At 34.0% G+C, this 17,166-nt stretch overlaps 2 protein-coding genes across 10 annotated transcripts in view; one reads left to right on the forward strand and one right to left on the reverse strand.

The window, feature by feature from the left end:
- The window catches only part of LOC106064651 (zinc finger protein 227-like), a 139,227-nt gene that overhangs the window by 59,437 nt on the left and 62,624 nt on the right, over positions 1–17,166 (forward strand). The window lies entirely within an intron of this gene.
- Positions 1–17,166, reverse strand: part of LOC106060167 (zinc finger protein 729-like) — a 33,377-nt gene that overhangs the window by 2,834 nt on the left and 13,377 nt on the right. For 4 of the 6 annotated variants that reach the window (XM_056041335.1, XM_056041336.1, XM_056041338.1 and 1 more), the window contains one exon: positions 8,685–16,402. In XM_056041335.1, the coding sequence (XP_055897310.1) occupies positions 13,943–16,402 (2,460 nt within the window). In that variant the 3' untranslated portion in view covers positions 8,685–13,942. Of the gene's footprint in view, positions 1–2,412; positions 2,499–8,684; positions 16,403–17,166 lie in introns of those variants that run through there. The other 2 variants (XR_008779781.1, XR_008779782.1) reach the window with 2 other exon arrangements.

Here is a 17,166-nt window from a genome sequence, read left to right on the forward strand (position 1 = left end):
AAAGAAGAGGAAAGGAAAACCACAAGGGATTAATTTTTTTTTTGCTTCATTTTGAAATTGTATTTTGCATGTTCAGAAGTACCTTATCAGAAGAAGGTTGACCCCTATTTTAAACTATCACTACATGCATATACAGTTTTACTTATTATGTGTTGATTTTGTTTCTAATTTCATCTATACCATTTACTTATTTTGAGTTTGTTACACTTTTAAATTCATATATACAGTTTATTTATTTTATTCTTTTTTATTAAAATATACAGTTTAGTTTTTTCGAGGGGTCCTAAATTCATACATACCATTTAGTTATTTTGTGTTGTTTTTTTTCTAAATTTATACATACAGTTTAGTGCGGTTTGCGCGCTGGACTGTCGTTCGGATTTATTGACGGTCGAGGGTTCAAACCCTGCCCGCTCCCACCCCCCGTCATCCTGCGGGAGGTTTGGACTAGGAAGTAAACTATCTTCAACTCTGAAGGAACATCCGAAACATGTAAAATATTTTACAAACATTTTACAGTTAATTTGGTGCTAGAAGTATTGATGATAATTTAGAAAAAAAAATAAAACCTTTTTTCCATTACTACAGTATACTTAGTATAGTATACAATCTCCTCCCCCAACCCCACCCATAAAAAGTTTAATAAAGGTTTGCAAGCAATCTATGAACGGTCAGTTAAATAAGACCTACTTTCAAATCATAAAGAGTAAGCATTTGTTAGTTAAAATTAGCCAATGAGTGAAAGAGGTCAGGAAATCTGTTGTGAATGTTAGTTTCTAGAAGGTGATAGATAAGAGAAATATTTGGTTTTGAAGTTTCTAGGATTATAGAAAAGATGATTTAAAAGGGTAAAAATTAGAGGAAAGTTGGTAAGTTGAAGTCCTTTGGTTGCTGCAGGTCCACAAGTGTTTTTTAGAGTCAAGTTAAAGATAGAATGTTCAGTTGTTTGGGAATAAAGTTGAATCAGTATAAATTTGTCTCTTTACAAAGTTGTATTAGTGTAAAGTTGTAATAGTTTACTACTGTGTGACTACGTAATATTGGTTGATGATTGTATAATTTCATAAAATTGACAAGAATTTTATGTAAAGTTAATGCTGAATTGAGAATGAATATGTTTGAAGTTCATTTTTTAAAATAATTTTTTACTGTGTTTTAATCATTTTAAATTTCCATGGCAAAAGGATTCTGTTTGTACCTTTGAATATATATAAAGTATATATTGTATTGTACGCATTTTGACATTTTGAGGTTTTGGCTTATTGCCTCAATTTAAGTCATGTCATGCCCATTATCCATCTAGGGTTACTTCCCCTTTATACCTAAAGTGCTAAACTAAGTTATTAAAAATAATGTCCATTTACAATTCAAATAGTAAAATTTATATAATTTAAAATAATTTATAATAGTAATAATTAAAGATTTATATAGCACTTTTTTCATGCTTATAGCATGCTCAGAGCACTATGGTCCAATCTCATTTGTGAACCAGTGGGCGCTCAGTAAATACAACTTGAACCTCTAGCCCTCTTCCTATGTAGCCAAGCCAAGCTTACTTGAACTTAGCCTCACAATCTTCTAAATAATTATACATTTACAATTACTTTGCCCAATTTTTAAATCAAATTTTAGTAGTCAACTCCACCTCTCAGATAAAGCCCAGTATTTTCCAAGGGTCATCAGAATGATAATAATCAAACAGTGTTTTTAAGTTGTCTGCTCAAAAAAAATCCCTCTAATATCCTGGTATTTGGGGCCATCAAGGAGGATATGTTCCATAGTGAGATAAAGAGTCACAGTACTCACACAGTGGAGGCTATTCTCTCTTCAGCACAAAGAGAGTGTGATGTATGTGTGGCCAATCCTAAGTCTAAAAACACTCCTGCTTCCACGCCTTGTAGGGCCCTTAATGTGGACTGCATCCTGACATAGGGCACAATCTGTCCTAGCTTGTTGTGGGTATTGTAAACACAATGACAGAAAACTTCTCCCAAATAAGACTAAAACTAGCCTCTTCCAAAAAAATCCACAAATGAGTGGACCAGAGCACGCTAAAGCAGGGCATAGTAGCATGGAAACATCCAATACAGAATTAATAGTAATCTTGTTCAGTAAAAAAAAAAGAAAGTAGCGAAAAAAAAATAATTTTAAGCTAACTTTTATAGATGACTTCCTAAAAGCATTGTTAAAAATAAAGGGATATTTCTTTATATAAAAGGGGTCCCATTCAGACCTTGTGATTTATAGCGCTGAAGATGTTAAGGTCTTCTGTGGCTTATGGTTAACAAGGGTGTCATATAGCCAACACAACCAACAAGCTCTTTAATTTTCCCCTATTAATGTCATGTATGCATTAGATCTGGGTCAACTAAGAAACGCCCTAAAGATAAAAAAAAAACAACACTCTTTCACCTCGCTCAATGGCAGTTCTGGGAGAGGTATGTGTCCAGTCAGTTTTAAGTTTGGCAAAATGATGGGCACTGGATAAAAGTTTCTGCCTGTAAGACAAAGAAATTTCATTCATCAAATTGCAAAAAAAAAATTAAATATTTATGATATAGATACTATAATTGTAAAAAAAAAATTATTTTTATGCACTTTCTTAACAAAAGATTTGCAATATTAGCAAATCAATCAAATCAATTTTCAACATAGACTTAAGCTTGTCATTTAAAATTCATATTTCTACTCAATATAACTCCCTTCACCTATCCCTTAGACCAGTGGTCTTCAACTTTTTTTGGCCTACCTCCCCCTTTTCGTAATTTTTCTTTTAAAAATTCCGCCAGCGCCCGCCACTAAGAAAAATACTTATAAAGAAGTGTGAGAAAGAAAAGTTGAACACAATGTCATTTATTTATTAAATTTTATGCTGTCAATAATACTTATCCCGCATGGGAGACGACCGCATTCCAAAGGCGATCTTCCTTGGGAAGATTAGAGTAGGAAAGAGTTACAGGGGTGCTCCCTGTAGGCGCTATAAAGATGCCCTTACTGGCATAGAAGAAAGTATCTGGCTGCATTCTCTGGCAGCAGATAGTCTCTAAGAGAGACAGTTGGAGAGCTCTCACAAAAGCTTTGAAACAAACATTTGAGACTCATTATTGAAGACAGGTGCAAAAGACGGAAAGAAAACTTAAATAGACTGCCTGCAGACAACGGCTTTGTCTGCACAAAATTCAGGAAAATACGCAGGTCGCAATTGGGTTTGCGTAGTTATGTGAAACAATGCACTCAGCCGTAATCTTTGTACACAAATTATGTCAAATTTGCAGTGATTACACACAAAAATTAATCTGATTGCCATGACTTTCTTTCAAATCCTAAGAATAGTCTCCTTTTAAACTTTGGAATATTACGGTCTACTGTTTTAGGTTTAATTGTAAATTTATTTTTAGTTTTAATATAAACATTATTATTGCTGAATTCACTACAAAATGAAATCAAGCTTATGGGAACCATTGTGCCTCATGCAGACTGACAATATCATAAACTTCAAGCTTTAATTAGCCAAAGTAAGGCGAAGGTCTCTTAGTGGCTACATCCAGTCTATTTCTTGCCTTATTCATTAATTTTGTTAAGCACTAAATCTAGGTTTACCATGTATCTTGAAGGAAAAGCTAAAACATAATTCCATTTTCGACCACAGTTTTGGAATTTTACTGAAACATTCAGATGCAGTCACATCTCTGTTGTGCCTCCTATCAGTTACGTCACTAGGTGGGTGACACCCAAGTGAAAAAAAAAATGCACGTTTGGAAAAACTGACAATAAAAAAAAGTAAGTGTCAGTGGCTAAGTATTGGAACATGTTATTCACAATTGATAAATAGATCTATATACATTTCTACAAATATTTCGGCTAAACATATTTTAATTTTTTTATGAAATTCTACAAATAGTGCAAAACGTTACATCATACTTTATATCAAAAGCAAAAGTGAAACCTTTCTTTTAGCTGTATATTAGCTGCATGTATATAAACACTGCCTTTGATTTTTAACTATATTTTTATCAAATCTATTGAAATAGTAGTTAGCATCAAAATATCCGAATGCCAACTAATAGCCACTGTTTAACAAATGCCGACATTCTTCAGGCACTTAATGTTATCTAAATCTCATATGTAATTAATGTAGATTTTGTAGAATTGGCAAGTAAATAAGTGGCATCTGAGATTTCCGAAGATGATGATGTAATTTCAGATGTTGAATGTAAAAGAAACTCTAGCCAAGATGAAGGAAATTTTAAAATGAATCAGTCTAATGATATAGAATTAAATATTTTCGGATATAGTTTCTTTTTGTCGTGTGCCAATTTCACAAATAAAAGGTAAGCCAGCCGTTAAAATAATGGTTCCAATGCTTCCTATTGGGGATGATTTAGTTACTTTCATGTCGACTGGTACATTGGCTTGGTGCCTGCCTTTCAGATTTTGTCCTATCCTCGTCTACCCAAATAAGGAAGACAGGCATGACGGTACAGCACCTTAGTGACTGGGTGCTGCCCAGCTAAAGGCGTGCCGTAGCTGTCTATTGGGATCCTAGGATCCTTCCCACCGACGAAAGTGGCCTCTGGGGTTATGCTCTATGTCAATTGGGCATTTAGTCACTTAAAAGCAAGAAATTGTATGTTGTTGTTTTTTGTTGTCACCTATTTTCAACTAAATCTATAGAAATGAGATAGAAATTAGTAACTTAAGTGGTGAAAATAAAGTCTTCAATGGGAATATCAAAAGACATATGAAAAAACATATGAAGAATAGTCATCAGGATTGGAAAATCGGAAAACAAGGACATCCGGCTACTAATACGATGACAAGGAAGTCGTTGCTATGATTGTTGTAAAGAAGAAAAACAATGGAAGGATAAATTGCACATTTTTCTATAAATTCAGAATCTTGGACATTTCGTGACTGTATTATGTCTTTATTTCTTTTTCTTTGTTCTCGTTTTACATGTCAAAGGGTTCAGAATCAGATCAGCAATCCTATATCTGAGATGAACCATGCAGTGGTTTCGAGATCAGGCAGTTCTCCTTATAGTTTTTCTTCTATAGGAGGATTTTGGAGCCAGAGTCTTGTTCGAGCCTCTTGATAAAGTATGCAACTTTGAAGGACATGGTCAGCATTGTTTGGTGATGCGCCACAGGGGCAGGTTTCGCTAGTCCTGACTTTCAGCTTCTAGAACATATGTTGTCTCATTCTGTTGTATCCGGTTCGGAGTTAAAAAATTATGCTATTTAATAGATTTGTATAATATTCACTTAATCTATTTGGTCAAATTCTTTTCAGAAAATGCTTCTTGCCTAAAATTTTTGGTACAATGGAAATATTTTTTCGTTCTGAAATTATAGCCTTTATAGGTGCCGCTTAAGATCTGTTGCCAGATGTCTTTTATTTTACCTATCTTCGCTTTCTTTTTCTTCTTTTTTTTTTTTTGCGGGGAAGGTGTACTAGAAGGCCAAAGATACACAAGAGTAGGCCTACCTTTAAACTTTTGACAAAATGGTGGCTAATTAAACTTTTTCTTTACTAAAAGCATAACTCGTTCGAAAATAAACAGACGACATTTTCACAACGGGCACATTTATTAAAAATAAAATCGTTAAAGAAATTAATTGTAAGTGATTGATACGTTTTCAAGTTTGATATCCAGAAAAGAAAAATAAACATTGTAATTTAATTAAGGTTGTATTGTTGCAAATTAAACTATAGATAAATTGTCATTTATAGTTTTTTAATAATCAATAAATTTAATTAATTCTATATCATGTATATTATTTCACAACAGACAAAAAAAAAACACAAAATGTTGTTGAGTGGGGATCGGGAGGGGGGGGGTGACACCCTGAACTGACGGAACCGGGTGACACGGACACCCACCCTAGTGACGCCACTGACCGTAATGGCCTCCATGTCATCGCAACTCTTATTATGCATTATTCATTTTGTCGGAAAACCTCATGTGACGCTCTGTCACCTTACTTAGTGGTCGACTCCCAGTTCGGCATAGGATTTTCTCGATTGAGACCCAATCTCTATAATTGACTCTTAAAATCCATCATAGCCATCTTTGTTGAGCCACATTTAGTCTTTTCAATTTTGGCAGACTACTATTCACTGCACTTTATTAATGGAGCCCAGCAACTGGTAGAAATCTGTAACCTGTCTTGGCTACGCTCTTGGAATAGGGTGAACGTAGTTTGCTTTAGATTTTATATCCAAAAGGGAAGTTTTATCGTCAAAATAATCTGTTGCGGGGTTTTAAACTAAAAAAAAATATCTTGAGTTTTTTTTTTTTTTTTTTTTTTACAAATTTAAAACCCCCTTAGCTACGCTCATAGAAGTTGGTGACTGTAGTCTGATTTCCTATTTAAGAGAGAGGCTTTCAGCCTCAAACTCTCTGTAGCGAGATTTTTAAACTCAAAACCATCTGGAGGGGTTTTAAACTTTAAAAAAAAGCCCTCTGGAGGAGGGGGTTAACTCCCCCCCCCCCGGCTTGGCTACGCTCAAAGAATTTGGAATGTATAATTTGCTTTTTTTTTTTTTATATTGAAGAGATATTTTTAATTTTAAACCCTGCTGAAAAAAAAAGGGGGGGGGGAACTCAAAACTACCTGACTGCTCTCATAGAAATTTTGAGTATGTAATTTGCTTTTTTTAATATTGAAGAGGTATTTTTTTAACGTCAAAAACCGGCTGGAAAAGGGGGGTTAAACTCAAAACCATCTGGAGGGGTTTTAAATTTGAAACCCTCTGAAGGAGGGGGTTCAAATTAGAAAAACCCCTATTGGTAAGGCTAAAAAAATATTGAGTGTGCAATTTGCTTCTTTAATATTGAAGAGGTGTTTTGTAGCTGCAAACCACGCTGGAGGGGGGTTTTAAATGGCTAAGCTTATAGAATCTGGCGAATGATGTTTGATTTACTTTATATTGACCTCGTAAATTTCGGAGGGTGTTTTAAAATCAAAATCTTCTTACCTATGCTCTTGGAATTTGGGGATTGTCGTTCGCATTTTTTTGTTTACTCTTATAGAAGAGTGGGATTTAACCACAAAACCCCATTGGTTACGCTAGGTAAAGTGATGGTTAAATATTAAAATCTCACCTAAAATAAACAAAATGAAAGCAAAAAATCAGTCAATAAATTTCGACCCCCCCCTCCCCATGAGTCTTCTTTACTGCTTTTTTCACTTTTTTGTTGCAGCCTAAATTCTTTTAGCATATCCACATGAAATATTTTCAGCCTTGAATCAATATTAATTTCATATCCCACATCACTTATTTTCCTTGTTACCTTTTAAGGACCCAACCATTTCGTGAATAGTACATTCTCCTTATCCTTTAGTAATACCAAAACATCTTGACCTACTTCTAGTTTGGTCAATTTCCTGTGTTCATTCACCCTAGACTGTGTTAGTTCATTTTTATCAAGCACATTTTTGCTCGCTTCCTCACAAGCCTTTATTACTTTATTTCTGGTTTCTGTCAGGATATCGTAACTTTCTCTATTTCCAACATTTTCTTGTGAACTCTGTAATAAGCAAAACGCCCAAAACAGACGATTAGGCTAATCCTTTTTATAATTTCTACTAATGAGTGCAATTGGCATTAAAGAAAATGGCGTGGGGCGACTCGATATAAGCATTTAATTTCTAGCATATAGAAATTATATTAGTTACTGAATTTTAAATTTTATAATTTCTTAAATAAAATGCAAAAGAAAAAAGTATTATTTTGTCCAATGGGCGGAGGACGATTGTATGTATTGCCACTTTCACGAGGTAAAACCCTTTTTCATTTTATATTTACTAATGATAAAAATTGAGATTATAGAGTGTGGTACAACATAATATACAAATGGGTTCAAATATGCTTTAATATTAAACCATCATTTGCATAGCGCAGCCAAAAGGGGTGTTGCTTAAAATCTCCCTTCAGTGAGTTTTAAGGTTAAAGCCCTCTCCATGTTTTTTTTTTACTATAAAACCCTCCTAAGTGTCACATAGCATAAACTAGCTAAGTCTATTTTTAGTTCTCGGCAACCATGTCCATAACAATAAGCTCTTGCAGCGAGCATGCTTTCTTAGAAAAGAATTCATTGGCCATAAAAAGTGCAGCGAAGAAAATAGTGAGGTGAATGGCGTGGCTTATTTGAAAATGCAGGGAAGGACAATGAAAGTCAGTGTGGGGGGGGGGAGACCCACCAAAAAAAAAATCCTGACTACGCCCATGAACACGCCAGTGATTCAAACAGTAGCTAACATAATAGAGCCACGGCACCGGCGAAGCTCCAAACAGGAAGTTACATCACACCTAGTTCTGCCATGAAGACAATGATCGTCTGTGTCGGCGCGTGTTCAAAGGTACGTAAGAAGAAAGGGAGATTATCGCCACCTGTACCGTACGCGACGTACGGCAGGAGAAAAGAAATGGCTGGGGGCTTAGTTACAGAATATAATACATGGGCACTAGTGGTTCTATGAAAAGAGAGGGTGTGCGGTAGGTGGACCCCCCCTCCCCCCAACAACACGTTAAACAAAACAAGTGTAATTGAGAAGTAGTTTTTTTTTTTTTGGGGGGGGGGACTCCTTAAATAATAATAGATAAATTAAATAAATAAATAGAAGTATACAGGTGTCTTATTTCTTCTCGCAGTAAAAAAAATCTGGTTAATGCTGATGACATTATCCTTCGGTCAATCGGGAAGAAAACTGACCAACTGCAGGCAGCACTACGAGCAGACCTCCATACCATCTCTCTACCCTACGCAAAATGAAAGATTCAGATCAAAGTTTCCCAGACGACCTATTCCCTGTTCAGCCCAGGAATCGACATTATTAAAGTCCCATTCGAGCTCCAACTCGGTGGGCTGCGACTCCAACGTGAAAATACGCCCAATTATCAAGGTGTCACCCTAGATAGAAAATTATAAATGCATCACCACCTCCAGACGTTGAAAGAAAAAGTTAGTGCTACTCAGAAAAATAGCAAACACAAAGTGGGACGCCAGAGATGACATACTACGCGCACTGTACCTAGGAGCCTTCAGCTCACAAGAGTTCAGCCCTAGAGCTCAAATATTAAGAGAGTTACACGTTTTTAAAAACTCGTTTTTCTCAGTTTCTTTTTTGGCCTTCCAAACCTAAAGGACATTTCAAGCGAAACTATAAGACTCCTGGAGATGAAACCTTAGTAAAATCATTCATGTGCAGATAGAGAACACGCTCAATTGTTTTCAAACGTGTCAATAAATGTTTTCATTTTATTTTTTTTTGCGCCGAATGTTGCATTTTATCAAAATGTATATTTTCAAAGTTAGTAACAAAAGAAATATAAATGATACATATGTCAGGGGCAGGTATGGTGAGAGTGATTGTGTTATTTCTTTGTACTATTTAAGTATGAAAGAGTTATATCCCTTTTTTATTTCTTCTCTCATTATTTGTGCTCTTTTGATTTCTAAGTATCATTATTATTCCATGAATTTAGTGTTATTCTGGAGTTGCAGTTAAATATATTTAGTAGTAATTGTTCCTAATTGTATAACAATTCTCAAGCCCCTATCGAGCCACAGGAACCAAGTCCAGCCAAGCCTAAAGTGAACCCTGACAACATGCATGCAATATATGTCAAAATGTGGAGAATTTATAGAACCACAAAAATAAATTATTATAACTAATATTTTATTACAATATATCGCTGTACATATAAAATAATATACAATGGTTTACTAAAACTCTAAAATAAGTTAAACTTTAATGAGCTAAAAATATGACACCAGTATAGCAATAAGAACAAGTTACATACTATATTTTAGATATTTCTCACATATAATTATTTATAGAGACTTCTGTAAGTGTATAGCTAGCCAATAGTAGGAAAAAAAAAGACACAAAATCCATAGATTTAGTTAGATTTCTAGACAAAGTGATCTACTTAGCCTAGCAGCTCAATGCTATTTTATTGTTTCTTATTGAATTTTTAAACTCTATATCCTGATTAGATAAACTCAAAGTCTGAACTCTCTTAATTTTTGACATATTCAGTGTACATAAAAATATAAGATATAAACTGTAATTCCTCAGGCTACCAAATTGTACCATAGAAACATTCACGTATATTTGTCATCAATTTCATTATCTGTATGTAGCAAATTTACACTGATAATATTAATCAATCAGTTTAAAGACTTCATAAAAAATGACACACTGAAAGGAACTCTGCTCTATTTAAATCACTAAAATCTGGTAAACATTTATATCTTCGTACGCGAAGTGATACTTTCTCGTGGTAGATCTAATAAAAATAGCCAATTCCAGGCCTATAATTTTTTTTTTTTAAGAGGGAGAAAAGGGGCGTATTTTCGTGTCCATTTGCGACAAAATGCGCAAGATGCGTACTAGTAGGTAACTGATGCGAAAATATTTTTCTTTGATATTTAAATGGTCTCTCAGAGTTATGAAAAAAGTGTTGGTGTTTTGTTTTTTTCCACATCAATTAGAAGACTCCTTTATCCCTTTAAATGTCTTGAAAATAATGAACCAGGTGGTGGTGTTTCAAACGTGAAGTGACAGAAATTCCTTTTCCACATATGTGTCATTTAGGGCTTACATGGTCTTTCATCATAATAAATCAACTGGTGCTGTTTGAAATAGGAGGAATGGTGGCTGAGCGATTGCCATCTGAAACGGGTCCCTGGTTCGAATCCTGGTGAAGACAGGTATTTTTAATTTCGGGATATCTGAGTCCACCAACTATAATGGGCACCCGTCGTTAGTTGGGGAAAAGTATAAAGGCGGTTGGTCGTTGTGCTGGCCTCATAACAGCCTTATAAACAGTAGGCAACAGAACCAGATGACCTTTACATGATCTGTCCTAAAGGCCACAAGGTATGAAAGAAAACTGTACTTTACTTTTTTTTTTTTAACTTAACTTCGTGTTGTTTCAAATAACTAGTCGAATAAAAAACCTTTCTGACATATTTTATGAATCAGTTGGTGTTGGTTCAAATTACTAGAATAGAAAATACTTTCTGACATATTTAACATTTAAACCAGTGATTCCCAAAGTGGTCTATATAGACCCCCTGGTTGTCTATAAGGAACTTCCAAGGAGTTTACGAAAGTGAAAAAAATAAATTGGGGGAGGGGTGTCTATGAAATGTCCACGGGGGGGTCTACGATAATAGGTTTCATTCCAGCAGGTACCGACTATACTTTTTACTTCCCATTCTTTCAGACAATACTATTATTTGTATCTTAGTTAATTCTTTCAATATTTATCTTGCTATTGTAACGTATATGTGTGTTGCTGGTCACTCAGGTGTAGAATCGGGCATTACTATCAATGTGTCGCGTATGCCTTAGAATGCTGGGTTCATGTGTCCACTCAACAAGTAACAAACATGAATAGTATGCAATGACCAGAGTCCAACTTTAGTAGACAATTTTGAGATTTATTCAATAATACTGCAACTTTATAGTTGTTACACAAAGATAATTCAATTTGAAATATAATTATATTCGCATAACAGCGGTATCAGATATCAACTACACTAAGTCCTCTAGAGTACAAATAAAGTCCGCCTCACATCGGGTACACATATCAATAAACTTCCATCTCTGAGTACAAAAAAAAAAACAAGGTTACAAAAGACAGTTTGTGTGGAAACACAAACTCAAAATCGGCCCCCGAAGTGGTCCACCCAGGCAGGCTTCAATATTTTCAGAAAGAACATCCAAATGAAATTATATCAAAGACATATGAGAGATAAGAATGGAGAAAAAATGGTTAACAGATCTTGTGTAGTGCCCCAACGGTCCCGCAGATCAAAGGATAGGTGAAAGTGAATGTAAAGTTATATGTGAACCTGGCCTAACTAGTTCCCCTTTCAGACCTTGTGGTCTATAGGGCAGATGATGTAAAGTTCATCTGTTTTTGTGGCCTACGGTTAATGAGGGTGTCATGTAGCCAGCACAACGACCAACCGCCTTTACTTTTCCCCAACTAATGTCAGGTACCCATTAGAGCTGAGTGGACTCAGAGGCGCCCAAAGATTCCAAAGTTGAAAATCCCAGTCTTCACCAGGATTCGAACCCGGGACCCCCGGTTCGGAAGCCAAGCGCTTTACCGCTCAGCCACCGCAACTCCCCTAGCCTAACTGATGTCTTATAATTGATCTAATTGTTTTGAATAGGCTTAATCTCTTATTCGAATCTTCAAAAAAAAAATAAAAAAAAAAAATTCCGCAATATAAAAATATTTAGGAAAATGAAGTTTACAAGATTCCTATTCGTTTTAAATTAGGTCTAAATTATAATGCATACTAATTAGCTTTTTCTCTTTAAAAAAAAACTGCTTGCATAACTGATTTTAAAACTTAGATTTTTCGCTTTCAGAAAAAAAAAAAAAGTAGCCGTTGCATCAGAACTTTGAATGGTCTAAAATATTGTGATGTCGGATTTTCAATATCTCTTTTAGTTTACGAGATCTAAACGGGACGGAAGGACAGACATTTCGCACAAAACTAATAGCGTCTTTTCCCCTTTCGGGAGACGCTAAAAACCAACAACTACTAGAAATATGTGTACCGACTCAGATCCAATGAGTGACTCTCTCAACTGACCGAAAAGCTACAAGTGACTAAAAGTCCATTTAGTCATACTTACTTCCTCTTTCTATATCAGATGATTCACGTGCCTTTCCTCTTCTTGACCAAAGGTGAGCATATAACAGGCAATGTCAAGCGAGACTGTGACGCTATTCAAACGAAAAATTATAGTATTTAATTCCAATACTTATTTAGATTAATATCGTCTGCATGTAACTAATGTTTAACAAAATGAAGGTATGACTGTACGCAGCGTTAATTATTTAAAATAAGGCTTCATTCCTTCATTGTCAAACAATCAGTTGCCTAAATGTCTATTTATGACGAGATAAAACAAGTTACGTTGGCAGACCATCTGAGACAATGCCACCATGACAAAATAGATAACATTTGAAAAACGTTCAAACACTCAATGAAAGAGAACAGACCCAAAAAATCTCTCTTCGACATCATATAGACAAGATGATTGTTTGTAAGAGTCTTACAATATCTCTGGTACCTAAAACTTTTGATTTTACAAGCCATTGTTGTTTTAAAAACTGTTTTACACAGACCTACATTTAATATTATTGAAAGAATTTCTTTGAGCAACAATACGGTTCAGGGGCACATTGGTGGCATGTGTCGTAAAATAAAGAGCTTCTTATTTATTGTTTTTGAAAACAAAATAGATACAGTTTAAAATAAGCTGCGTCAGAGGCTCTGACAGGGTGTAGCGCTGTCTGCTACAATCTGCCTATGGGTTGCTAACTCCTTATTTTTCCTCAGGGGTGACACACGAAACCATTACCATGTTTGGGGATAGTTGCAATGCAGCAGAGTTTTGAATTCAGTTTTCATTTTGCTAAGTGGATAGCAAGCTTCCTGGTTTAGAACTCACATTCGCCCCTTCTGCCGTTAATGATTTGCCGTTAATGAAAACAGTTCTTCGGACTCAATATTTGAGCCACACATGAAACATCAACAAATATAGGAGAAACAGCTCTTTGCATAAGCTTTAACAATGATACACATTTGGCAAATTAATACATATTTAATGTTTGAAGGACTACTTCAAAGAACAAATTCCTATTGGAATCATTTGCAATGGATGATAAACCTGCGAAGAACAATCAACATTTCTAGTGTGTTAGGTGATTCCAGCATATTAATTAATTAATTATTTGTTATTTTAATTGGTTTAAATTTCGTCAATAAAAAAGATAGATCTCTATAACTTAATATACAGCTTTAAATTACTTTTTCACTTCTCAGCTCACTACAGTAAGAAATTACTTTTTAAAAAAAATGATGAATTTGAAAATAATTGTAAGTTAACCAATGGGTCTACTAACTACCAGAAAAAAAGGCAGGGGGGTCTACAATAGATGATTTTTCACCAGTATGAACAAGATAGTGTTGTTTCAAATGATCAGACCGAGAAAATCCTTTCTGACATAATTGACATTTAAATGGTTTTTCACCAGTATGAACAAATTGGTGTTGTTTCAAATTACTAGCGTAAGAAAATCCTTTCTGACATAATTGACATTTAAATGGTTTTTCACCAGTATGAACTAGTTGGTGTTGTTTAAAATCACTAGACTTAGAAAATGCTTTCTGATATATTTGACATTTAAATGATTTTTCACCAGTATGAACTAGTTGGTGCTTTCTCAAACTACTAGAGTAAGAAAATCCTTTTTGACATATTTGACATTTAAATGGTTTTTTACCACTATGAACATGTTGGTGTTCTTTAAAATGAGTAGAGGTAGAAAATCCTTTCAGACATATCTGACATTGAAATGGTTTTTCACCAGTATGAACTAGTTGGTGCTGTCTCAAATTACTAGAGTAAGAAAATCCTTTTTGACATATTTGACATTTAAATGTTTTTTCACCACTATGAACATGTTGGTGTTCTTTCAAATGAGTAGAGGTAGAAAATCCTTTCAGACATATTTGACATTGAAATGGTTTTTCACCAGTATGAGTTAGTTGGTGTTGTTTCAAATAAGTAGAGTTAAAAAATCCTTTCTGACATATTTGACATTTAAATGTTTTTTCACCAGTATGAACAAATTGGTGTTGTTTCAAACTAGTAGCGTAAGAAAATCCTTTCTGACATATTGGACATTTAAATGGTTTTTCACCAGTATGAGTCAGCTGGTGTTTTTTCAAATAACTAGACAAAGTAAATCCTTTCTGACATATTTGACATTTAAATGGTTTTTCACCAGTATGAATAAGTTGGTGTTGTTTCAAAGATAAAGAATTGGATAATCCTTTTCCACATGTGTCACATTTAAATGGTTGTTCACCAGTATGAATCAGTCGGTGTTGTTTCAAATAACTAGATGAAGAAAAACCTTTCTGACATATTTGACATTTAAATGGTTTTTTATCAGCATGAATCAGTTGGTGTTGTTTCAAATAACTAGACCTAGAAAATCCTTTCTGACATATTTGACATTTAAATGTTTTTTCAAGAGAATGAACCAGTTGGTGTTGTTTCAAATGAGTAGAGTAAGAAAATCCTTTCTGACATATTTGACATTTAAATGGTTTTTCATTAGTATGAGTCAGTTGGTGTTGTTTCAAATAAGTAGAGTTAGAAAATCCTTTCTGACATATTTGACATTTAAATGGTTTTTCATTAGTATGAGTCAGTTGGTGTTGTTTCAAATGAGTAGAGGTAGACAATCCTTTCTGACATATTGGACATTTAAATGGTTTTTCACCAGTATGAGTCAGTTGGTGCTGTTTCAAATGAGTAGAGGTAGAAAATCCTCTCTGACATATTTGACATTTAAATGGTTTTTCGCCAGTATGAACTAGTAGGTGTTGTTTCAAAGATGAAAAATTAAATAATTTTTTTCCACATGTGTCACATCTATATGGTTGTTCACCAGTATGAATCAGTATGTGTTGTTTCAAATAACTAGATGAAAAAAGAACTTTCTGACATATTGGACATTTAAATGGCTTTTTACCAGCATGAATCAGTTGGTGTTGTTTAAAATAACTAGACGAAGAGAAACCTTTCTGACATATTTGACATTTAAATGTTTTTTCACCAGTATGAATCAGTTGGTGTTGTTTCAAATAACTAGACCTAGAAAACCCTTTCTGACATATTTGACATTTAAATGGTTGTTCACCAGTATGAATCAGTTGGTGTTGTTTCAAATAACTAGACCTAGAAAATCCTTTCTGACATATTTGACATTTAAATGTTTTTTCAAGAGAATGAACCAGTTGGTGTTGTTTCAAATGAGTAGAGTAAGAAAATCCTTTCTGACATATTTGACATTTAAATGGTTTTTCATTAGTATGAGTCAGTTGGTGTTGTTTCAAATAAGTAGAGGTAGAAAATCCTCTCTGACATATTTGACATTTAAATGGTTTTTCGCCAGTATGAACTAGTAGGTGTTGTTTCAAAGATGAAAAATGAAATAATTTTTTTCCACATGTGTCACATTTATATGGTTGTTCACCAGTATGAATCAGTTGGTGTTGTTTCAAATAACTAGACGAAGAAAAATCTTTCTGACATATTTGACATTTAAATGTTTTTTCACCAGCATGAATCAACTCATGATTTTGTAATATTTTAGAGCTAGAAAAATCTTTTTGACACATTTGGCAAGTGAAAAGTTTATTTATCTGATGATTATCAGTGCAAATAGAATTCTTGATTTTATCTGAAACAATTTCATTGGAAAGGCTTGGTTCCATATGATCATGGATGTCCTTTAGGAATACATTTGTTGAAGTCATTTCTTTTTCTTGATTTAGGATTTTTATCTATTGGAAAAAAAATGCAATTTGAATATGCACGATTTAGAATTATATTAGTTAAAAAACAAACAAAAAACAGCCACTTATAAACAGAATGGGTAAAAGCTGTTTCTAATTTCATCTATACAGTTTAGTTATTTTGTGTTTGTTTTTCTTTTAAATTCATAATTACAGTTTATTTATTTTATTCTTTTTTATTTAAATATACAGTTTTAGTTTTTTTCGTGGGGTTCTTTTGTTTCTAAATTCATATATACCATTTAGTTATTTAGTTATTTTGTGTTGTTGTTTTTTTCTAAATTCATACATACAGTTTAGTTAATTTGGTGCTAGAAGTATAGATGATAATTTAGAAAAAAAACAACAAACCTATACTTAGTATAGTATACAATCTCCTTCCCCAACCCCACCCATAAAAAAGTTTAATAATGTTTTGCAAGCAATCTATGAAAGGTAAGGGTAAGTTTAATAAGACCTACTTTCAAATCATAAAGAGTAAGCAAATGTTTGTAAAAATTAACCAAAGAGTGAAGAAAGAGGTCAGAAAATCTGTTGTGAATATTAGTTTCTAGAAGGTGATAGATAAGAGAAAGTTTTGAAGTTTCTAGGATTATAGAAAAGATGATTTAAAAAGGTATAAATTAGGGGAAAGTTGGTAAGTTGAAGTCCTTTGGTTGCTGCAGGTCTTCGAGCAGGTGAAGGTCCACGAGTGTTTTTTAGAGTCAAGTTAAAGATAGAAAGTTCAGTTGTTTAAGAATAAAGTTGAATCA

This window comes from Biomphalaria glabrata, chromosome 9 (genome assembly GCF_947242115.1).
Source record: "Biomphalaria glabrata chromosome 9, xgBioGlab47.1, whole genome shotgun sequence".
Lineage (NCBI taxonomy): Eukaryota > Metazoa > Mollusca > Gastropoda > Planorbidae > Biomphalaria > Biomphalaria glabrata.